Source organism: Ranitomeya variabilis, chromosome 2 (genome assembly GCF_051348905.1).
Source record: "Ranitomeya variabilis isolate aRanVar5 chromosome 2, aRanVar5.hap1, whole genome shotgun sequence".
Taxonomy (NCBI): Eukaryota; Metazoa; Chordata; class Amphibia; order Anura; family Dendrobatidae; genus Ranitomeya; species Ranitomeya variabilis.
Genome location: NC_135233.1, coordinates 652,802,580 through 652,827,554, shown reverse-complemented (window position 1 = coordinate 652,827,554; position 24,975 = coordinate 652,802,580). Strand labels below are relative to the sequence as shown.

Sequence of the window (24,975 nt, the reverse complement as noted above, 5' to 3'; positions counted from 1 at the left end):
TTTAATAGTTGGTGAAAGCAGAAAACCCTTTATAAATACTTTGCCATAGTTTGCAATAATAATTAAAAAAAAAAAAAAAAAAAAAAAAAAAAAAACACACTAAAAACACACCACATACCAACAACTGAGATTCAATTGAAGTGTAGACTAAGGTTTAATTAAAGGGGTTGAACAAAACGATCCTGTGAAACGTTTAGGAATTGCAGCCATTTTTTTACAAAGCCTCCTCATTCTGCTATCTACAGTCTACAGTCTGCTGGCTAAACCTTGGGTGTGTCTTGTAGTTTGAAAAATGCAATACTGCCTTCAAAGTTTCAGCCTAGAAGGTAGAGAAGTACTGTAATGTGAAGTGATGGAGTACTAATCCCTGCTGACCACATGGATGTGATGAGCACAGTGGTGCAACGTCCTGGAGCAGTATATGGACAAGAGATCACGAGACAGGTCACAAAGCAGCATCTTATGTGAAAAGATTTGTGATCACAGTAATGATAACATCGGAATGAGCTGCTGCATGCCATCTGTGAACATGAGCAGGTTTTAGGATATTGGGGAAACATGATGATTGCCGTGTAGAAAGCACCGGAGTATTGTTGCTGATCGCTACATCACACTCCTTGAGAACAAGTGAAGGTTAAACAAGCATAAGTGATGTTCATCACTTTAGGCATTTGTGAGAGCACAGAGTCCATTTTCTCACATTTCATCAGCATCCGAGCCGACAAATGAGTCAGCAGGTCAGTGCTTCGACTCCTCAGGAACCTACGTATGTTTCAATTGAGACGGCATTACTGACCTAACAGAACCCACGTCCGGAAGCACCCAACCTCTTGGATCCTTGTTTTATTCAAAGTTACGTTATGAGCCTAAAATAGTGCTCTGTGGAGCAGAACGTTGCATACACACGAGTTAAAAATCAATACCAGCATAATGTATACTGATACAATACAAGTTAGTGATGTTTAGCAGGATTACTCAAAACCAGATCTAATCTACCAAAAGGGTATCCAATCTGTGCTTGGAACCATGCACTCATTTCATTTTCTTTTACTCTGGTGAGTTCATGCAAACTGTCTGATGAAATGTGCTTACTGTACTGTATTTAGCCTTAATAAGCTGATCGCCAGCGAGGGGGCATGGATTAACTCCTCATCAGGACCGTAAGCAGCTTCCCGGCTGCTCAGTCTACGCCATGCGAAGAGGGAATCTTACCTTTCAAACCAGTAATTTATGGGTTTATTTAAACTCACCAAACTGCTATCAAGAAACGCCTCTTAGGTGGTGAAATTCCCTTGGTAACTCATTTAGTGTGGCAGACGGGCAGGTCTAAAGCAAGGCTTTCATCCTACGGCTAAACCATCATAATGACAATTCTGCTCTGACAGTCAGGAGAGATTGCTAATTACTGTACTCTTAGTCCCCAGACAGATTGGGCCTTCAGATTAAAATGTGCATGAAGCAAAACGGAGGCAACACCTTCCTGCACAAAAAACTCCTACATTCTTATTATCATTAATGCAGATAATTAAGAAATTAAACAAATTGTGAAGAAAATCATCCAGTCTGTGTGTATAATTTAGAGGAACATCTTAGTAGTCAAATTTAAAATTGTTAATTCGTAAAAAAAAAAAAAAAAAATACAAAAAAAAAAAAAAGATTTAACAAAAGTTTATCCCAGAAACCATATAAGCAATATCCTCAAACCATTACTTTACCCTTCCAAGTAAACGATACAGGTCTAAGCATAATGGGACACAATGTTACACAACATGCCATCAACTTACTACTGTACTAAAGAGGGGATCTTCAAGTTCTCATAGAATATTAGTTATAAGAATTGCAAGTCTCAATTATGGCGATTGCCACGTCCAGTGGCAGGACTAGTATATAACAATTCAACTGTTACATAAATGCGTTTAACAAAAAGAAAAATGTATATATATATTGAAATGCGCTAAATTTATTACCGTACTTTGAAATGTGAAAGCTAATTTGGAAAAGATGACCTGAAGGCGCAGTCCCACAACCCGCCGTACAAGCACAGCATGTCGATGTGCGGGCTAACAGAGCACCGGCGTGATAAAATGCGGGTGTAAGCACTATATGAGAGCTGACACCCTGCAGCAACATCCACCATCGGTGCAGGCGTTTAACCCCTCTGATGCTGCTGTCGATAGAGAAACAGAAAGAGGGAGCTCCCCCTCTGCTTCGATCGGCACTAGATTGCGAGCGCATTGTGCCGCATGTCTCCACAGTGACTCCGGGACGAAACAGCCATAGGGTCACCCAGGTACGGTGGTCTGTAAGCTCCTTTTCAGAGCAGGAGCTGACACGCCTGCTCATTGTGTGCGATTTCCTTATGTAATGCCCTGCAATGCTAATATGCAAATTGCCTCTTCAGAGAAAAAGAGGACTTGAACTCTATAGCGCCACCTGTTGGAAGTAGCCATCCTAGAAGTCACAATCAACCCTTTAACGAGTCGTGCAATATGACTTTGGATAAGAGCCAAATCAGTATCAATTCGCAGACACGGTGGTTCGGGCTGTTGGCCCTCGCTGGTGTGTCACTCTCCAAAAGGAGAAACGTTACCCCTTAGACTGCAATGCTAAAGCATTTCAGAGTAGCTCATCGATCAGGGCAGGGAAAGTTTGTAAAAAAAAATTATATACGGTATATTTTTCTATGTATACAAAAATAAACAAAGTGCACATATGTGGTATAGGCGATCTGGCATATAAAACGATCACACTAGTTAACCCCCTTCCGTGAACACCGTAAAAATGTAACAATAAGCTTAGCCAAACATGATGCTTTTTCATATCGCTGAAAAAGAAACGCCAATTGTAAATAAAAATAGTATCACTGAAAATGCCATCGTGTCCTGAAAAAAACACGACAAGCCGCCATACAGCGCCATCAGCGGAAAAATAAATATACTATAGCTCTCAAAACATAGCAAACAATTGTTTTATAAAATTGTTTGTATTGAAAAAGTGGCAAAACATGAAAAAAATTATATAAATGTGGTAACGTTGTAATCACAGTGACCCGAACAATAAAGTTATCTTATCACTTTTACCACACTGTGAATGGTACATAAAAAAAATTCCTCAATTGCTAGTTTTTGTTCTTTTAGGCCCTCTGAAAATCGGAATAGAAAGAAAGCAAAACGGTTGTGTCCATAAATGGTACCAATAAAATGTCTACTTGTCCCAGAAAAAACAAGCCCTCACATGACAACAGAAATACAGAAAAACTATAGCTCTCAAAATATGGCAATGCAAAAACTTTTGTATAAAAAAAACAGTATAAGTCTGGTATCTTTGTAATCACAGAGACTTAAAGAATAGAGATGTCTAATCACTTTATATAAGGAACATCATAAGAAAAATAAATAAAACAAATTCATGACCTACTACTGATTTGTTCATTCTGCCTCAGAAAGATCGCAGTAAGGCCTGGCTTACATCTTTCCTGTGCAGATCTCTGAAATACGTGATTCAGACAGAAACTGCGGTGAAATATTCCCTATAATGAGGTAGATTGAGACACTGTGGACACCGGTGATCAGGCTGCGTCCATCGTTTTAAACCACAGTTTTCTGCACCTCTAAAGACAGACACTGCTGAACAGAGGCCAGACGGAGTCCAGAGTAACTCTGCTGCCTCATTACAGTGAATGGATCCCAGGGGGCTTCATCTGAATCACATGATTTGGAGATTTAGATGGAAACGCCGATGTAAGTGCTCAGCGTAGAGCACAGGATAAATGTTACAAAATGTTATGTACAAAGTTCCCAATAAAAGCTTCAACTCCATCTACAAAAAAGCAAGCCCCTACTCAGGTCTGTCATCTGCCAATGGAAATATAGGGGGCTTTCACGTTACTGGTAACACAGGTTCTCGAAAAGTACAATGGCTCCTTAGCCCCAAAAGCAAACTCTGCACTTAAATCCAAATGTCCCCCCTCCCTACTGAGCCCCGCAGTATGCCTTAAACACATTTAGCATCCAAATGTTTGGCATTTCTGTAGTTATGAGAGCCAGCTTAATATACGGGGTCCATGTCTCCAGAAGCACAAGCAGGGCACAATGTATGGGCACTACAATGTAAGGGCACCTCAGTGGCAGATTTGCAATTTTCATTACGCAACATTCACTGCTGCTTGTTTGTCAAACACCCATCGAGTCAAAATTAAATTGTCACTACAGCTGTAGATAAATTCTCAAAAGGGTGTAACTGCCAAAATGGGGTCACTGGAGGGGGGGATTCTGTTCTTCTGGCACTTAGAGGGCTCTATAAATGGAGTCCTCAAATTATTCTATGATAAATTGTACTCCATAAACAACGCTTCTTTCGTTCATAGTCTCCTCGCTTGGCTAAGCAATACTGTACAGCCACATATTGCCATGTTTAGCGGCAGAAATGTCTGAAATTTTAGTGTCATAGTTACCCAATTCACCATTTGAATATGTAAAATCTGCAAAAAAACACAAAAAAACACCCCCCAAAAAACAGCAAAACCTGTGTTATGAATGCAGCATTTTTACTGCCAAGAGAGCAGATTTTGGCTGCAGAAAAAAAAAAAACATTGTAAAAATGCTTTGCGTGAACATAGTCTAAAAGGTAAAATCTACATCCATTTGCACACAACACTTTCAAACATTTAGTATGTGTCTTGTAGCTGGTCTAGCCTATTGCTTTCCATAGACTATTTCATAGTTTCATTTTACCTTGTAATTTAGCTGACAATTAGACATCAATCTACTTTATGAGCCTTTCGACATTAAACCTGCTGATTAAACACAAGTTTAAATTAAAGACAGACCACAATGTTTTACCAAGCAAAATGAGACAAACTACCTTAGTTACTATATGTGGACAAAGTAACATATCAACAGAGAAGAACAGACTAAAAATCGGCAGGCTATGTTTATCATTCGGAAAGTAAAGCTACCCCCAGCTGGTATCTTACTGCCTGGCTCAAAAACGGAGCCAATGTTATTAAAGGCCCCGTCTCACATAGCGATTTACCAACGATCACGACCAGCGATACGACCTGGCCGTGATCGTTGGTAAGTCGCTGTGTGGTCGCTGGGGAGCTGTCACACAGACAGCTCTCTCCAGCGACCAACGATCAGGGGAACGACTTCGGCATCGTTGAAACTGTCTTCAACGATGCCGAAGTCCCCCTGCAGCACCTGGGTAACCAGGGTAAACATCGGGTTACTAAGCGCAGGGCCGCGCTTAGTAACCCGATGTTTTTACCCTGGTTACCAAAAAAAAACAAACAGTACATACTCACCATCTGATGTCCGTCAGGTCCCTTGCCGTCTGCTTCCTGCTCTGACTGAGCCGCCGTACAGTGAGAGCAGAGCGCAGCGGTGACGTCACTGCTGTGCTGTGCTCTCACTTTACGGCGGCACTCAGAGCAGGAAGCAGACGGCAAGGGACCTGACGGACATCAGATAGTGAGTATGTACGGTTTTTTTTTTTTTACATTTACGCTGGTAACCACGGTAAACATCGGGTTACTAAGCGCGGCCCTGCGCTTAGTAACCCGATGTTTACCCTGGTTACCAGTGAAGACATCGCTGGATCGGTGTCACACACACCGATTCAGCGATGTCAGCGGGACCTCAACGACCAAAAAAAGGTCCAGGCCATTCCGACACGACCAGCGATCTCACAGCAGGGGCCTGATCGCTGGTACGTGTAACACATAGCGAGATCGCTACTGAGGTCGCTGTTGCGTCACAAAACTTGTGACTCAGCAGCGATCTCGCTAGCGATCTCGCTATGTGAGACGGGGCCTTAACAGTTAACAATTGTAACACAAAAAGTCTACAATTATTCATTAAAAAATAAAAATAAAATGAAGTCTGTATGTATACACACACACACATACAGTACTGTGCAATAGTTTTAGGCAGGTGTGGAAAAAATGCTGCAAAGAATGCTGTCACCACATTTGACATATCTATACTATTAATATGGGCATACAGGCTTATAGACCTACGCGTGCAACCCTAGACAAGGTTGATGTTGAAATCAGGGCTCTATGCAGCCATAAGGACTCCTTGTTCCTCATTACACTGAAGCCCGTTCTTAATGACACTGGCTGTATTTTTGGGGTCATTGATCTGCTGCAGAATAAATTTGAAGTATCTACCTCTTTCTCAGCATTGAGTACACCATTAATCTTGACCAAATTCCAACTCCATTTGCTGAAATACAGCCCCACACTTGCAAAAATCTTCCACCATGCTTCACTGTTACCTGCTGACACTCATTCTACTGCTCTCCAGCATTTCAAACAAACTGCCTTTTTCTTACAGGCAAATATTTCAAATCTTGACTAACAGTCCAGGAGACCTGCTGCCATCTTTCTGCACCCCAGTTGCCATGTTTTCATACATAGGTGAGTAGCTTAGCCTTGTCTCCCTATCAAAGGTATGTTTTTTGCCTGCAATCCTGCCATGACGAGAACTTTTGGCCAGACTTCTCCAATCAGCATATTGGTGAAACTGGGTCACACTCGTTACAGCAAGTTCTGAGCTGACGGCACTTTCAGAAATCTTTCTATTTTGAACGGAAGTTAAGCATAATGGGTTTTTCCTCTGCTGCACTGTTTCCTTAGGGTATGTTTCCACGTGGCATATTTGCTGCGGACTGGACGCTGCCTACAACTTCAGCATCCAATCTGCAGCATCCAGATGTTACAGCATAGTGGATGGGATTTTATGAAATCCCATATCCACTATGCGTACAAAAACGCAGGTTGCAGACCTACGTTTACGCACATGTGGCGCGTCTTTATAGACCGCAGCATGTCTATCTGTGCATCTCCGCAAGATAAATAGCACCGGTCTATGTATAGGATGTGGTGATTTCGCAATGAACACATGCGGAATCACCGCGCGTACAAAAGCCGTCAGCACTTTGAACAGAGCGTGGATCTGCTGCGTTCAAAGAGCTGCCAATACGCCACTAGGAAACATAGCCTTAGCTGACCACTGTGTCTATGGTATTCAAAGTTGCACCTTTCTTGCTGTCCTTAATCCTAAGAAATACAGGAAGTTAGTTATCCATCATGCAGTACCATCATGGAGATGTCTGATAAGATCCAAATTGATTTTGCAGCCGGACAATGACCCCAAAGTTACAGCCCATGTAATTATGATCTATCTCCAGCAGAAGAAAAAAAAGTCGTAGATGTAGGCCTTAACACAGACATCTCCATATTACTGTGTGTTTGGGATTTCATGGAGACAGAAGGATTTGTGCAAGCTATGTCCTAAGACGATCTGTGGTTCGCTCTCCAAGATGTTTTGAACAATTTCCTTTAAAAAAATGTGTGCAATGTGTGATGCTGTTTGAGGGCAAAGGGCTGTCACACTAAGTATTCATTTGATACCCAAAAAAGAAAAAAAAGTAGTTAGCACTCACCAAGCCCGTTGCTGTAAGATCGGGATCTGTGGAAGCGAATGTAGCGCGAAACAGCTGTCATCCTATAGACATCATGTTCTCCCTGTCCATGTCCTAATAAAGACTTTTACAGCAACGGGCTTGGTGATTGCTAACTACTTTTTTTCTTTTTTGGATGTCATGCACTTTTTTGGTTACGCACCCCTAGTGCCCATGCAATTGAGTAGGAGGTAAAGGCACTGGTACAGCATTTCACAGCACGCAGATAGGTGATCGCGTAGGCAGCAGTGCGGGTATACATTTTTTTCTTCTCTGTGGACAAAGTATTCATTTGATACAGATTTCTCTTTTGCTCACTTTATTTTTATCAATTAAACTATTACTACTTCAATTTCTGAAAACATTTGTATTTTGAAAAACTTTTAGGTACATGTGGAAGAAATGCCACACAGTTCTGTGTACTAACTATAGCACACAAGAGAACCAAAAAGAGTACAAAAAGTCCTGAATAAAATCCAAATAATTTATTTAACAAATACAGGTAAATTATACGCAAAGAACAACAAAGATAATCAAATATCGACAGGGTGGAAAAGCTGACTTCACAGGTATAATACCCAGGGACAGCATAAATGTGGTTGGGAGGACACAAAAACAAAGAATCTATAATTAATAAATGTCACTGTCACATTTCATGGCGCAGCCGCTAAAAAATGCCAAATATAATAAATTCATACTATCTTTAAAGTGCCAGTTTCATAAGAATTATACCCAAATATAAAGTGCTACTGGTCCAAAAGGCAGCTAAGCCAGTCAAAATGACATTTATCCAATAGTTAAGTATATATCATTTAAGAATAAAGTCACAACGTTAGAGGTATCTGCTAGTGTCCTTACCCATAATCTCCACTGCTGTGGCCTGAGCAATGCAGTCCCAACGTGCGTTTCGCATGGGCTTCCTCAGGGGGCTGTAACAGTTCTGTGTACTGAATACACAATTCTCAACATTGAAGTTGCAACAGCAAGAAGGAAAACTTGTAGAATTATGATAATCACAGGATTAATAAACATGTTAACAGTTTCCTAATTAGAATAAAATTAACAAAATGTTTAAATAGAGTTATAAAGTGCTGAGTATGAGTGTGAAACGCAGAAATACATGCCCTTTCATGCCCTGGCATACTATCCCTGAGGAGATTAATGGTTGTCTGTGGAACGTACTGCCATGCTGAACACACTTGAGTATGCAAGTCATCAAAATCTGCAGCTGACAACTCCCTTGCAATGTCGTCCTTCATCGAGCAATTCGAAGGTGCTGCAGGTCATGATAGCAAGTTCAGGTTATGATGGATGCTCACAGTAGCACAAACATGCAGACTGGCATTATTTAATCTCCAGACCAATCGCCAGCTATCACTGTGTCTAACACAAAAGCAAGACTCATTACTTAAGTGTAAATACCTCTACTCCAGCCTCTGGGTTTCCACATACAGACCACATTGGAAACGCCATGAAGAAGCCTTTACAAGGGAATGTCAAACAGATTATGGTGTGGGGTGCCATAATGTACAGTAGCCAGACTCCGCTAGATACACTAATTCCAGATACACTAATAGCATAACGTTACATTGATATGGTCATGGAACCAGTCGTAGAGCCATATCTTCTAAGTGTCCAAGGAGCAGACTGTAGGCCCTAAAATTGCTACCATGGCCTGAAGCATGTCTGGACTTGTCTCCTATTGAGCATATTTGGGACATCGTTTGTTGGCAAGTGCAAATGGAGATGCCTGCAGCAGATCTTGATGATTGTTTGTGCCCGAGTGCATTCAGCGTGGAAGAACATTCCTCAACCAACCATTAATAACCTCATTCATTGCATGCGAAAGAATGAAAGTGCAAGTGCTTGGTGCTCATACTCAGTCCTGAATAATCAAGATGTTTTTCAAAATGATGTTATTTCCATTTTCATCATATGCATACCATTAACATGTCTATTGATCCTGTGATTGCTATAATTCCATGACTTTCCCTTCGTGGTGTTGCAATATCAATGTTGAGGAGAGTATATGTATATTTGGAAATCCAGATTGGAGCTAGCTTCGCTTCCGTTTTCTTATGCCCAGATGCTGTTCTTATACAGCACTGTTTTTCATTACGACACTTGGAATGGATTATAGCAAGTGGAATTCCAAATGCATATTATAGTCTCCTGCTTATGATTGACTGGATTAGGACGAATGCCATAGGCATTTGCAAGACAGTGCGTAAAATAATTATTGAACTTGGTGAGATTACAATCATCTAAAAAAAGATTCAATGTTCCCTTCTTCACAAATCCTCAAAGTTTTAGCTTATTTGCATAGTATTGTATTTTAAAGTAGTTCCAAAACTCAAACAGTGACTGGGTAGGTAAGTATTTGTACAAACTAATAGCTTCGGCAACAGTATGTATTTAACGCCTCACAAGAGATGCCGCAACATAAATCCATCTCAAAACATGGTGCAAACCCGTGAGTAGTATTCTAAAAAGGGACAAGCATGCTTACATGCATCAGGATAGTTTACGAAAAAGAAATAGGTGCCACAGACACACACTAGGAGAATTATAGGGGAAATACATTTATGGAAGGTTCAGAAATATACAAGAGATTAACTGGGCAGGCCAAAATGTAATGTAGTCTGAAAGGCATTATAATTATGTTCACAATTCAGATGAACTGTGGTGGTGGCCAATTTCAAATCTAAGTACAAGAGAGTTTTATGGTAATGCTTAAATGGCCACTGTTCTTACAAACCAATAGTATTCAAAAAGAAATAAACTTTGCAAAATATATTAGCCAGAAGTCCCCTTTCTCAGCCAGTTCTCCTCCCTACCTCCTACATTAATAATTTACTCTGAATTCACTTAAATTCATCTTGAGATGTGCAAAGATTAAGATAGAATATTTTATTCACCGAGTCATCTGATGATATCTTCTCTTCATCTCATCTCTATTTATAGAGGAGATGGCAAAAACCAAGTGAGAGAGGGTCAGAGACAAATGTAAGCTGCTTCCAGGGTTTCAGAGCTGGATGGACAGCTGCACTGCTCAGTACAGCCGTGTGTCCTCCGCGCTGCTCATCACAGGCACCCTTAAACAACTCAAAAATTCTCTAAAATAAGTGGCACACATGTAAAAAATTAAATTCAACGATAGACAAGCAGGAAAAAACACACATTTAAAAGATATAGCTCATAAAAAAAGCCATTACAATTCAGAGAAACATTTCTAGATGATATGGCAACCATTACGGGGGTTAAACAGTACACCCTATTCTAGCCTGTACAAACCAATAACAAGAGACTAGAGATAAGAGAATCTGTTGAAATGTAAATTTGCTGAATATTCCCCACAAATTACATATTTTCATCTCTATAGGGGACAGTAGGTTGCATTCAATTACAAAGCAAATATTTTGATGTAATTATATCAGCTAGTAGATTCTTTTGTTAAAAAGGACAAACTTTCACTGAAAAGTGGAATAAAATCTTGTAGATTTCCTTGATGATCATTTCCTTATAATCCATGACAATTAAGCGTATATTTCCCCATTTGATGTCGCTTACTGAGAGAATTGCAACACTAGTATAAATTTCCTTCATCCAGAAGCCAGATGAGAATAAGACTTCATTCCTGGATGTGAAGTCGTAATGCCATGTGCATCATATAAGGACCACACAATACCTGCAAATGAAGTCAATTTACTACAGGGAAGAAGTAGATCTGGGCTTCATAACTCATTGCCTAAGGCCCTTTATTTTAGAGTGCCTGAAGCCGTTGATTTCACTTCAGCTGACTTGACCGCTCTTGACAATAAGGCCCTCAGGGGGCTAGTGATTGGGTCTTACATTTTCCTCCATGCATAAGGCAGCACAGTGAGCACCATGTAAATCAGTGACACTAAAAACCAGAGGACATGGATAAATGTGCACGAAGTTGGAATTTTAGCACACGCGATGAACATAGAAAATGTGTGCGTCTTCCAGAATTAATCAGTGTTAAATTGAATAATGTTATAAATAACTCCGAGCGCCAGCAACAAATATGGTGTCAAAAATCAATTCCATCTAGAAATCTCATTTTCATGCTTAGTTTCTGCTCGTTTCCTGATGGACAGGGTTGCCTCACACACTGCTGACCTGCAAGACAAATCCACTATGTCAGCAGTGAAGGTGCAGGGTAGAGCTGTACAGAACATCATGTATCGTTTCCAAGAACTGCAGATGACCACACCATGATCCTACATATTAGTGGTGGTGTCCATGTGCTGGAGATTGTGAAGCTAGACACCACTGAGGACAGGAACCCTTGTACTGTATGATGGGTATAATATCCAAAGTATACATCCATTTTTGGTGCCAGAATTAAAGCATACCACCTAGGCTGATGCCTCCATGACACATTTTCAGGTCTCCTCAACATTACCATACAGCACCTTCAAGGTCAAGTGTATGTACGAGTGAGCAAACCTTTCTCACAACAGTCATAGCTGAGTGAAAACCGAGCAGAGATGAAGCTTTTTTTTCTAGACTACAGGTCAGACAGCTGTGTCCTTGTTGTCGTGAGATAGCTGGTTCGGAAATATCACATTCGTAGGGCTTGTACAAAGCAAGCAACTGATTTTAATCTCTAAACTGGCCTGACATAATCTGAAGTATACAGAATGCAGACATTTGTCAAAACGTCATGTATTATTTCTCCCAAATACAAGGAAAGCCACAAATTATTATTGCAACAGGAAAACACTAAACAAATAAAATCAGAAATAGAAATGAACAAATCGATTCGATGCAAATTGAATTAGTGTTGACTTATGAAATTCACCTTTCCAGGAGAATTCAAACAATTGGAGATTCAATTTGTGCAGATTGCAAAAAACAGTCTGCTTCCATCTTACACAGTGCAGAAGACTGCAACATCTACAGAAAGATGGCATGACTCCAGGTGTGGCTGCAACTAATGCCCCATAATGCCTTGCAAATATCACATCACATGGTATAGTGCAGCCGAACAGGAGTGACCATCATAGCATGTGCAAAAGCCAAGACAGGCAAAGACGCCACAATTTCAGGCGATTTAGGATGGTGAACATGTCAGAGCTCACAGCTCAACAAAAGAGAACGCTGTAACATATTTGCCAAAGACTTTAGACAGCAATACGTTATACAACTGATGCACTGAGGAGGTTGGGGCAGTAGCCTGAGAAAATTAATTAATAGGGTTTGATGGAGATGGGTAAGGCACTAGAAGCAGGAGTAACAGACTCAAGTGTTATTGATCAGTGTTATGCTGTAGATTGCATCCGTCCTGCTGTATTTGAATTTCAATTCATTTTTTTTCTTTAGTCTTTATGCACTAGAAAGCAGCAGCAGGGCAGCACAATATTTTTTACAAGGAAAAAAAAAAGTGATACATTTAGTGTGTGCTTGCTTGTCAGGTTACTGTACAGAATGTTTGCATTTCTTGTGGGGAGAGGGAGGGTAAAAAATATATTACAATATAAATTTCACAGCTGTCAACATCACATCAGTAGAGCACTTTCCGTAGGTGCTGCCTTTTTAGACATGTATCTACCAAGCATTTATTTGTGGGTTATTATTTGGAAAGGGGTTGAATTTTGTTAAATAGTAAAAATGTACACCTTTAAATATGCATGTCTGTTTTAGGCTATGTGCCCACAATCCGAAACTAGCAGCATATGTTCGCCGAGTCCAAAGCGCTGCCTTCTATTGAACACAGGTAAATCTGCATGTGCTCACCTCATTCAACACATTCTATTGATAAATTTCTGTTGTGGAGACTGGCACCTCCACAAGAGAAATTGACGTGCTGCAGTCCTGAAAGATGAACCGCATATAAGTGTCCGCTGGTGATCCGCAGGCGCACACATATTTACTGCATAAATACGGAGCGTCAAACTCGCAGCAATTCCTGACAATGGGAACATATCCTTAAACGTGCGACTTGACAATAAATGCCACACGCATACTGCAGCCTGCTGCCACATTTCATTTTCTGTATGTATAACTACCTAGCATTGCTTACCAAGTTCCTTTTTGCAAGGGCAATGTGGCAATGGACAAGGAAATGAAGAATGAAAAGAAGCCCATGGCTAAAAACGTGGGAGCAGCTAGCAGCAGAACCAGCACCTACAGCCATCTTGGCAGTAATTACCAAACACGTCAAAATTGGCCACCTTTGTCTCTAGCATGAATAATACTGGAGAGGAAGTGAAGAGATATGGAACATTCGGCACAGTAGTTGGTCACAGTTACCTCTGACAGCAACATCACCAGTTTGAGACACTAATCTGCATAGAATGGTCTGCATGATCACAAATGATTAAGGAGGATAATTTTTAAACTATTTTAGTTTAGGAAAAAAAAAAAAACACTTGAAAAGTATGTCAGTACGTAGGGTTATCAAATGGGTAATTGATTACTACAAATATATCATCCGTTTCTATGGTGAAATCAATAACACTACCAAAACGCTAAGCTTGTGTTCAAGACCTGCAAAGGGAAGGGATACAGTCCTAGAAAGCTTCAGAATGTTACAAACATCTTTTCATGACAATTAGGGGCTTTGCGGTATTGTGATGTGCTGCAAATCCATTCATTGGGAATTACATTTTTTTGGAATGGCATTTTGTAAAATTTCATCTGCAGTGAAATTATTATTATTATTATTATTATTATTAATTTATATAGCACTATTAATTCCATGGTGCTGTACATTAGAAGGGGTTAGATACAGAATTATAGATATTGTTTACAGTAAACAAATTTACAATGACAGACTGGTACAGATTATTCCCAAAATAATAATGTAGACACAGTTTTCTGTGCATACAAAGTTAATCATGTTTCTGATACAACCCATGTTTAAGTGTGCACTAATTTGCAGCTATTACCCCCATAATGATGACCCTCCAGGGGGCGCTCTATCCGTCCTCCAATAACTAACGCTGCTGATTGAGCATGTTCAGATCATATCCGTGTGCAATAAAACATCTGATAGTAGCACATTTCAGCTACGCCATGTTGAAGATGCCACTATCACAACTGTGCAGAAGTCCAACATGAGAAGGCAGGATCTCGGAAATAGAACACTCATGTACATAATTTAAAATGGCATAAGAGTTTTGGTTGTCACCTAATTCAGAGTCCAACTACTCCAATTTGTATGCTATATCTTGCAATATACCATAATGTCCATGGATAACTATGTCTTCTATAAAGGGCAAATCATCAACAACTCTGTCCTCTGCAAGCGTACGGTTTTTTGTTAGTGTTCCAATCATTTCTTGGTGTATGAAAAGGAAGACATTTATAGATCTGCACAGCATGCATAGATTTCTCTATACTACAATACTTAAAAAAAACAGCAAAACATAGGAAAGACACAGATGAGCGAAGGTCAAAATCAGGTTGTCCTATAAATCAAGAGTGCTCCCCGCTGTGACACTGATGCACCTCAGCCCAGTTCCAGCTGTGTTAGGGCGATGTCTATCTTGTACATTTTCTGCATAATGTCTTGTAAGTAACAAAATCGGCAGCCAAGTGGCTATTTCCCATTCTCTGGGCGGAAGTGTGGTAGTGCAGAACCTTCATTTCCACCGACAAATGCATAACGAAAATATAATGCTTTCACAACTGAAGACGACTAAATAGTATATATTTGTAAAGTACAAAGTCTAAAATTCTAATTCCTCAAATGAGCTACAGTAGCATTTTTGCAATCTAATTTTATTGTATGTACACAAATACAACCAATGTATTATACACCAAAATATACCAGACAGTTAATTTCCTTCCGAAAACTAATGCAGACGTATCCTGTTTTATTTAAAACCAGACAGCCCGCACCCACCTCCCACATTCCTAGTGGCAGAAAAGGCACACGGGGCCTCGGGCCAGAACCTTACCAAACAGACCTATATTGCTGTACAGCTCCTGCTGCGCTCAGAGTGGGTGACATAGGAAAGGAACTCCTTCTGGTGTGCCAAAATAATACCTCCACCATTACAATCTATTCAAAACCCCAGGGAGAAATTGTAAAGGTGATAATTCTTGTAAAGCAGGCATACAGGCCTGTACATGCAGCAGAGAAGGTGTGTGGTCACAGGTATGCTCATTTCTACTGTTGGGCTCATGAACTGGCCAAGTATCTTCATTTTTTCTGTAGCAACATTGCAGTTCCATTTTTCTATATTTCATATTTGCATATTATAGTATTCACATTTTTAATGCCCGTAATGCAACTATAATTTTCTAAATTCATTGTTTTTAGCATTTCAGAGAGCAGCTATTTTTTTCTTTGCTATATTAAAAAGGAACCTGTCATGTCCCCAAAAGTTATTACTCTGCATTTATAGAGTTAACTCATAGGTTAACAGAGCTCCAATGTTGTCCATCCATCTGCATTGCTCAAAGTGTGGCTATCAGGAGAAAATGCACTTTATTCCTCCCTGGAGCCGCTGGCTTTCCATCATAGAGACATGCACGGAGCATCTACAGTTACCGATCAGCGCACAGTGAGTGGCGCCTATAAGCATACCCTGTGCACAGCGAGCTGTCAATGTGCCATGGCATGCCTATGGCCGCCCATGTGCTTTCAGTGGGGACTGTAGCTGCTTTGGGCACAACTATATGACTGAAAGCCAGCAACTGCCGGGAGGAATAAAGTTCATTTTTTCAGTAGCAGTGCTTTCAGTAAGGTGGGCGGACAGCATTTCGGGACACAACTGGCACCAGTCAGCAGCAGTTTGATCTGTTAGGGTATGTGTCCACGTTCAGGTTTGCTTCAGGCTTTGGTCAGGATTTTATGCAGGTAAAATCCTGACCAAAAATGCACCTGAGGTCATTTGCGGTGTTCCTGCGTGTTTTGCTCATTGTAGCAACATGCTGCGTTCTGAAAAAACGCATGCGTCTTTTAATGCACAGTGGACACGGGATTTCAGTACTATGCTGTAACATCTGGACGCTGCGTTTTTGACGCTGCGGCTCAGCGCTGCGTCAAAAACGCAGCGTTTCCTGAACGTGGACACATACCCTTAATGTCTGCTAGAAACGTACATATTGGAAACAGAATAGAGCAGGTAACTGCAAACAACCAGAGTAACAGTACCCGCAGGGTATAAATTGCCTCTATTATCAGGCTTCATATTTGCAGCAAAATCTACATTTACAGAGGGGTTGTTCACCTCTGGGGACAATTTTCATTATTTTTTAATGCATGTGTATGTGGGGATAAAAATCATTCCCGTTTTGCATTTACAGGCTTTTTGTTTACTTATGACCACAGGCAACATCACGTTTATATGTACAAGGAAACAGAGGAGCTCAAAAAAGGACAGAAAAGAGTTACAAACTTTTCTGTTAAACCATCAGAACAAGCTCACTGACAGATTCTGGGTTAAATCGTTCTATAGACATTGCAACACAAAGCCTACAGAAGGCAATCCGTGCAACATTTTTAACGAAACCCAATTACAAAAATAGCTTTTAGCAAAAACTTCATATATTTAAGCCCCCCAAAAATGGTCTCTAAAGGTGGACAATCCCCGTAGTTAGCCCTTTATCGCCCCAACAAGAGCATAGCACTCAATTTTATCCCTGGGATTATTGTATTTACTGCTGTAACCCTTAGGTGACTAAAGAAATGTATCCAAAGATTTCTTCATAAGTTCCCTAATATTGATTTCATGGGAAATACGAACAGATGCATTATGTAAATATACAGTTGGAAGGATGGAAGAAACCCAAGAGTTAATTACATTCCTGATGAATAATGATATGATCACGCACCACATTTAATGGAATCCAGTAAAGTGATCCGATCAGAGTCTAAATGTAGCACAGTCCAACAGTGCAGAAAATGCCAAAGTATAAACTCATGCTTTCCCACCCACGTATACATATTGCTGGCAGGCACACAATATGCCCAAACGTTACAGCCTGCGACTCTAGCTGCGCCTCGCCTAGACACAAAATCATATGCTTCAGCTTAGAGTAAACAGCAAAGTGAGAAGCATTCAGCTGCTAATCACCCTTCACCAGAAGAGGAAGGGACAGGGGGATCAAGATAAGTCATGCTCAAGGCAGATCACGAGGGCACAAAGGAAAGCAGGGTTGTACTTAATGCAAGAAGGGGAGGACGGGGCTCAATCATTCCCCCAAAATATCAGGTTACGACCATCCTAGAAACCCTCACTCTGCTGTATATTGTACACACCGCCATAGGTGAGGAAGTGGCACTACTGAAATACGTAGCCTCGGAATCCATCCGCTAGAAGACCATGTGATGACCCCAAAATGTATCCTTTCCAGATTAGAACACATGGACCATGAATAGTTAAGGAAATTCCAGCCCCGACACTGTATATACTATGCTATTATCCATGATATTTTTGCAGCCTAAATCTCCTCAAAGAATACTCTTTCAGCCCTGCAAAGAAGCGGCTCAATCTCGCTGTGTTGATACATTAATCTGTAGGTGTGTGAGCTCTAATTTCACATTTCTACTATCGGTGAAATACCACAGTGTCATGTCTATATTGCTGGGATAGAAAAAGAAATTGCCTTTCTTTCTCACACTCTGAAAAAGAAAAGCTGAAAAGAAAAAAACAATTTAGCAGATGTCACCGTCTTAGGCTTATGGACAAAGTATAGCATTAGAACCTGTGAGATTGAATAGATGTCGGAATGAAAATGTGTGTCATTTGCAACGTCTACATACTTTCCCCATAAGGGCAAAGAAGGGTTTCTGCTTCTAAAATGCAAAGCCTTTCATCCAAATTTAGAAGAAAAAAAGTAAAGAATAAAATCAATATTATGTTACAGACTACAAGGAGGCATGTATGATTATATATATATATATATATATATATATATATATATATATATATATATATATATATATATATATATATACATATATATATATATATATATATATATATATATTTTTTTTTTTTTTTTTTACTCAACTATGAGTGACATACGAATCTGCATGCATATACCGTAGCTTACTTCCAAGCTTTCTGTTGAAAATATGCATTGTGAGCACATACCTGACGGAAAGCTCAAACATTGGCTATACAGCCCTTACCTAATTATTTAACACTTTCTCCTCACCCAAAATGCATCCATTTCTTCAAATATGGAACTATACTAACCAAATGTACCTGACAGCCGGTCCAATTGGGCCAGAAAAAAAGTCAAAGAAATCCCAATGAAAATGATTATGCCAAGTGTACAGTTTCTGAAGACAGAACTGCTTACATAAACGTTACACAGAATTGGTTGATAGGCCCGAGGCCCATGAGACACTTTACACCACACCAGGAAAAAAATATCACCTGAAGCTCCTGTTAGCTGACATATATCCACTGAACCTGAACATGCTGCTTCAAAAACGTAGCATTACTTTAACGGCTTGCTTTAGGCCCATTGGAATTTCTCGATCATCCTTCACACCGCTGTTTAGTTTGGAAAAGGCTGCAGGAAGGTATACCGGTACAGAGACAGAGGCGGAATGGACAATCAATAAAATCTGACTTGTGAGTTGCTTTGTAGTGGCTAGCCACGTAAAATGACCTTTCCATTCCGGTAACACAGCAGTTACTTAACTCAATGATTCCGCTTATGAATGAGAGCAGCAAAGAAAAAGAAACGGAGAGCCAGAACAATGGGACTTTGAGGGCAGTGTGGTTTATGGGCACACCGAAGTAAGGCAATATACACTGACGGCTATCAAATTATATACAATTGTACAAAACATCAATGCCAGAACATTATGTCATCATTTTCTTTTTCGGTACAAGAATAAACCCAAGAGAAAAAACCTACAAGCTTCCAGGGATTGTAAAATTGCTGAGGTTGTGGTTCCACTGAAGACCCATTATGAGATCAGGATTTCCCATTTTGGCCATGCCAACTTTAACAATTTGTTGTAGCAATATTTAAAGAGGATTTGTCAGCAGATCGAACAATACAACCTGTATACATCATTCTAGAGATCACCTAGCCCTTATAAGAGTGGTGCACTTTGCAGAGCCAACCCAGAATGACTGCAGTTTACGAGTCCAGATGCACACTGCCAGATTTTATGAGTCCAAGTGTATTCACGCTGCAAACTCCATCCCTGCCCAACTAGCTCGACTGAGCACCTCTCACTGTCCTCATCCCTGCTCCTGAATTCTGGCACTCGCACAGCAGAAACGGCAGTCTCTAAAGCACTACATGAAGATATAGGTAGCCTTTCAGCAGCAGTGTCCGTGAGGACTAATAGGTTCTAACCCAATCCTGCACGCCGAGGGTAGCTCTGCACATGTGTACATTATACATTTGGTAGAACATGGTATATGAGCCCAGACTACAGAAAGGTACCTGTGCCAATTACAGTACTCTGTGCAGGCTAAAAGGATTTACATATTTGCTCGGAAAATAAGAATATACATTTAAAAAACAAAACAAAACAAAAAAAAAAACAAAGACAGCGGGAGTCTAGGCCAGTCCCATCGACAATATATAGCATTTGCACCTAAGGTCCATTCAAGATGAGGTTGCAGAGACCCGTTCTCTAGGTCCCTTCGCTCAATTTAAGGACTGCCGGGGTCCCAGTGGTAAGACTTCAGTGATCAGAAAGTTATCCCTCATCCTACGATAGTGGATAACAACATTTTTGGGAATAACCCTTTAAAAGGTGTAGAGCTTCACTTCAACATTCAAATTAACTAGTATTGTGAATTGGATTTAAAAGCAATACCCAAGTCAGTGATTTAGACAGATATTTCAAGCAGAAGTAAGCTCAAATCCACCAACCATCTGTAAGAATCCAATCAAAACTGAAGACTGAAAACATCCAGATGAGGTCACTGGCCGCGCTCATGCTTGGACAGCCTGGGCAATAACCATACTGATAGAAGGTGAAGGCCATGTGCCACTGCAGTCAGAAGTTAGGTGTATTGTTAGGATAAAATAAAGTCACTTACTGCTGGAACCAGCAATTTTTTCACTTCTTCCACTGCTCTTCTTAATTTAATTTCTGCTCGGTTTTGGGCATCTTCCACTGTGATCAGTACATGCAAGTCTTCATTCAGATGCTCCCAGTTTGGTTTTCCTCGATTTTGTTCCTCCTAGAAGTAAAATTAGTAGTAAACATATTAAAAAAACAGACTTCCATACTTTTTATACACTTGTCACACCATATTGTCAACAACTTTTATAATTAAATTGTAGATTAGAACCATGTCTGAAGCCATGTGTTCTGTGACGCATTAATGAACTTCTCACAAACTAGATATATACAGATCATCAGCACGAGTGACAAACTACAATTCTTCTTAACTTCTTGGTTTTCCCTTGATAACAAGACAATCAGGAGCCATCTCCATTATCCCAAAGCCGACTTGTGCATGGATGTGAGAACTAATCCAACTGGATGGGAGACCATCACATATAAACATCACTGACCATATTGTAAAGTGACCTCACTTTGAAGGACACGTGGAACGCAAGCCAGCACTACACCAATGTCTCCACCTTGTACAAGTCACTCTGGATTCCAGTTTTATTAAAAGTTCACAAAGCTCTCCACAGCGCAGCACCTACTTTCATTTTCTTCGTTCTCCATTTTTACAACTCTATCTGATCTACAAACTCACAATCTGAAATTATCCTCCAATCCTTTTTTGTGATGCACTAGTTAACTAAAATGCACTAGCCAGGAGAAGCAAAGTAATCCCCAACCTTTTCAATCATGCCTTAAAAACACCTTTTTATGCAGGCTGATTACATACCCTACTCTTACTCCTTTCCATTAACCATCCTACGTTTTATTTCTGGAAACCCAGATCCCCACAATTTTGGCACACGGATGCACTCCATTTCTGCTCAGACACTGGATAGGTGACTCCTTGTAACTATTGGCACTACCTTGTTTTATAAAAGATGGTTGGACCATTGAACAATAGCACAAATGTTACCTTTCAGGTCAGCCCTAGCTTTCCCTGGATAGCTAGCTCTTGCGAGCATGCCCTTCACTCCTTTATAGGAATCTTTGGATAGTTTCAGTCCCCAGACTGCTGCACAGTTGATGATCTATCCATCCTTGCATTTGTAAGCCTGCAGCGACGATTCGATTTAATAGCTTTATCTGACATATAAAACCGCCTCCTGTTTATTTTTATGAAGAAAAAACCTGTTCAGGTAAAATTTCATCCTGCAGATTCCACTAGAGAGCCGCTGTCATCCATAACCCTAGCAGACTTCAGATGAGGCAACCTTCAGATCTGAACAAGACATGCTTTATGTGATGTAAAGTGATTGGGCTGTGTGGTCACTATTGATCGCTACAGCTTGAATCATGCTGATTTATTTATTATTACAAATGTCTGCTCATCCCTCGAGAGTCCCCACTGCAGGCCATTATTTGTATTCCCCTCTAGCATGTTTTCTCTGTGAGCAGATGAAGCGCACAGCCCAATAATGGCATCACATTACTATAGCTGGACAATCCGATTTGTTGTTTAAGAAGTAACAAGTATTTGGAGTCCGTTTAACGGAACCTGTAAAGAATGGGTTACGGCAGCTTTACTTCGTGATTAATAAAATCCAGGAGCCGAATCCCAACGTGAACAGTCACAATGTAATCTTCCACAAAATCATCTGCCAGAAGACATTTGTTGTACACGTTTGCTTATGCAGCTTGTCAAAGTGAGCGTCCAGTATCATTAGTGCATTTCCTCCCAGCAGCTTCTATTTGGAATCTGAATACTACATCCATCCCCATGCAGAAGTAATCAGAGGGGTAGCACATACCATGCAAATCACCAGATACACGTCATCACTTAGGGCTCACAAATGCCAATGCCAGCCATCAACTGATCACAAGCCATTTTCCATCATAACCATTCCTAAGCTGCCCACACACATTCATGAAAGTCAGTAGATTTTGTTGGGAAAGGTCAGCAATATGTCTGGGGGGTGGTCCCAGTGTTGGATTTCAACCTCCATGCTCTATTGTGCTCATGGGAGAGAAGACCTCTTTAGAAATCCCTAGCTGCGGCTTACACCCCTCTCCCCACTGAACACACTCGGATGACCAGAGTTTCTGTGTATGGAGGGATCCACAAGGAATAGCCGGTGGGAAAATAAGCCAACATCTGGCGTAGTGTTACTAAAAGGGTCAGCAGGTTCTTGCCATGTAATCCGAGAGCAGCTTGATGCAAGGGCTTCGAGCCCGATTCCTGTGATGTGTTCCTTATTGGGCTGTGTTTTACGGTTTCAATACAATTAGTGTTTTATTAGCAGAAAATCACTACAGGACAAGATGCCTCATAGCCCAACCATGCCACCGGCACAGATTAGCAGCTTTTTATCAATATACATTGTATACAGGAAGCAGTCAATCAGTGATGTGGACGGGGCTACACAGGGCTCAACACTCCCAGCACTGCTGTATCAGTAGCACAGAAAAACTGATTAAATCACAACTGCTACACCCAGTAAACTAAAGGTACCTTCACACTAAAAGATATCGCTAGCGATCCGTGACGTTGCAGCGTCCTGGATAGCGATATCGTTGAGTGTGACAGGCAGCAGCGATCAGGATCCTGCTGTGATATCACTGGTCGTTGGTTAAAGTTCAGAACTTTATTTGGTCGTCAGATCGCCGTGTATCGTTGTGTTTGACAGCAAAAGCAACGATGCCAGCGATGTTTTACAATGGTAACCAGGGTAAATATCGGGTTACTAAGCGCAGGGCTGCGCTTAGTAACCTGATGTTTACCCTGGTTACCAGTGTAAATGTAAAAAAACAAACAGTACATACTCACCTTCGCGTCCCCCGGCGTCCGCTTCCTGCACTGACTGAGCGCCGGCCGTAAAGTGAAAGCACAGCACAGCGGTGACGTCACCGCTCTGCTATTAGGGCCGGCACTCACAGTCAGTGCAGGAAGCGGACGGCGGGGGACGCGAAGGTGAGTATGTACTGTTTGTTTTTTTACATTTTACACTGGTAACCAGGGTAAACATTGGGTTACTAAGCGCGGCCCTGCGCTTAGTAACCCGATATTTACCCTGGTTACCATTGTAAAACATCGCTGGTATCGTTGCTTTTGCTGTCAAACAATAATACACGGCGATCTGACGACCAAATAAAGTTCTGAACTTTAATCAACGACCAGCGATATCACAGCAGGATCCTGATCGCTGCTGCGTGTCAAACTCAACGATATCGCTAGCCAGGACGCTGCAACGTCACGGATCGCTAGCGATATCGTTTAGTGTGACGGTACCTTTAGTGTGAAGGTACCTTAAGTGACACATCATTGGAATCAGGGTCTCTGTCACTACCCTGTACTGCTACCAGATAACATAAAACTGCTGACATATTCCCGTCCAACGGGACAGTTCAGCAGGGTGAATGGCCACTTACGCCGTACATCTGTGGCACATGGTGAACGTTATATAGTAATGGATTGTGGGGCCTCGTGTTGCAGGAGGCTGGATTGAAGGAACGCACGCAGCCCGTGCAACTCATTACAAAATATGTGTAGAAACGGTGTGCCTCCATCATAGTGCCATATGGCAAACATTACAGAAATATTACATTACTTCGGCAAGAGAAAAAGCTTTAAAAATACAGTGGTCCAATGGAACTCAACATTTTCTGTTGTCCTCATACAAATTCGACAAGAAAAGGAAAGGGCTTCTAAAAATCAGAGGCACGTCTTAAGCTCAATGTTTGGACTACATTCCCTACACTTGGGCAAGTTGAATGCTTGTTCGGCCAACAGCAATTTCCACCGACTCCCCTCTAACATGTACGCTCGACTTAAAACCTGTCCAAACCTAATAGGTCTCACAGCAGCACAAATCACTTTTCTTTCCCAAGGGCTTCCTGAATTCCAGTTGGAAACGAGCCTAAAAGGTTATGGGGAAGGCCAAATGCCACGGTATGTATGAGACACACCGTGTCTGATCTAGCACAATATGGACTGGCGATACAAAGCATATTTGCAGGGCTTGGAAACGGAGATAAGATCAAAAAACAAATCAGAGAACTATTTGGGAATGCAGCAGCGGTAGCAAGGCGCATTTCTAAACTTACATTAACAAAAACATTGTTTGATGTTGCGTAAGAAGAAATGAATAGTCGGAAGTTACATCTTTGAAGTTTTCTCAAATTGCAAAAGCTCAATGCTTTTTCATACACAACTGGGAAGAGACAATCAGCTGATGCTTCATCTAGAGAGGTTCAGACAGAAAGCTCTGCGCACACTGGAGGATTCCAGGTAAATTCCCAGAATAATTCAATGACAAGGCAAATACGATTATCACTTGCAGGTAATTCCTAGCACATAAGGGAATATTGTTGAATTATTAACCTAATTAATGTGAGTTAAGAAGGGAGCAGAGCTCACTAATTGACTGCCAGTGTGATGTGTCCAGCACAGGGGACCATAAATCATGGAGAAGGAAACGCAAAATTGAAAA

General features: G+C 40.9%; 1 protein-coding gene across 12 annotated transcripts in view; it reads right to left on the bottom strand.

Annotated features, from left to right (window-relative positions):
- Positions 1–24,975, bottom strand: part of QKI (QKI, KH domain containing RNA binding) — a 185,123-nt gene that overhangs the window by 35,850 nt on the left and 124,298 nt on the right. For all 12 annotated transcript variants that reach the window (XR_013221757.1, XM_077289163.1, XM_077289164.1 and 9 more), the window contains one exon: positions 20,469–20,612. Coding sequence is in view for 11 of the 12 variants with exons in the window: in XM_077289163.1 (XP_077145278.1) it covers positions 20,469–20,612 (144 nt within the window). In the remaining variant the exon portion in view is untranslated. The remainder of the gene's footprint in view (positions 1–20,468; positions 20,613–24,975) is intronic.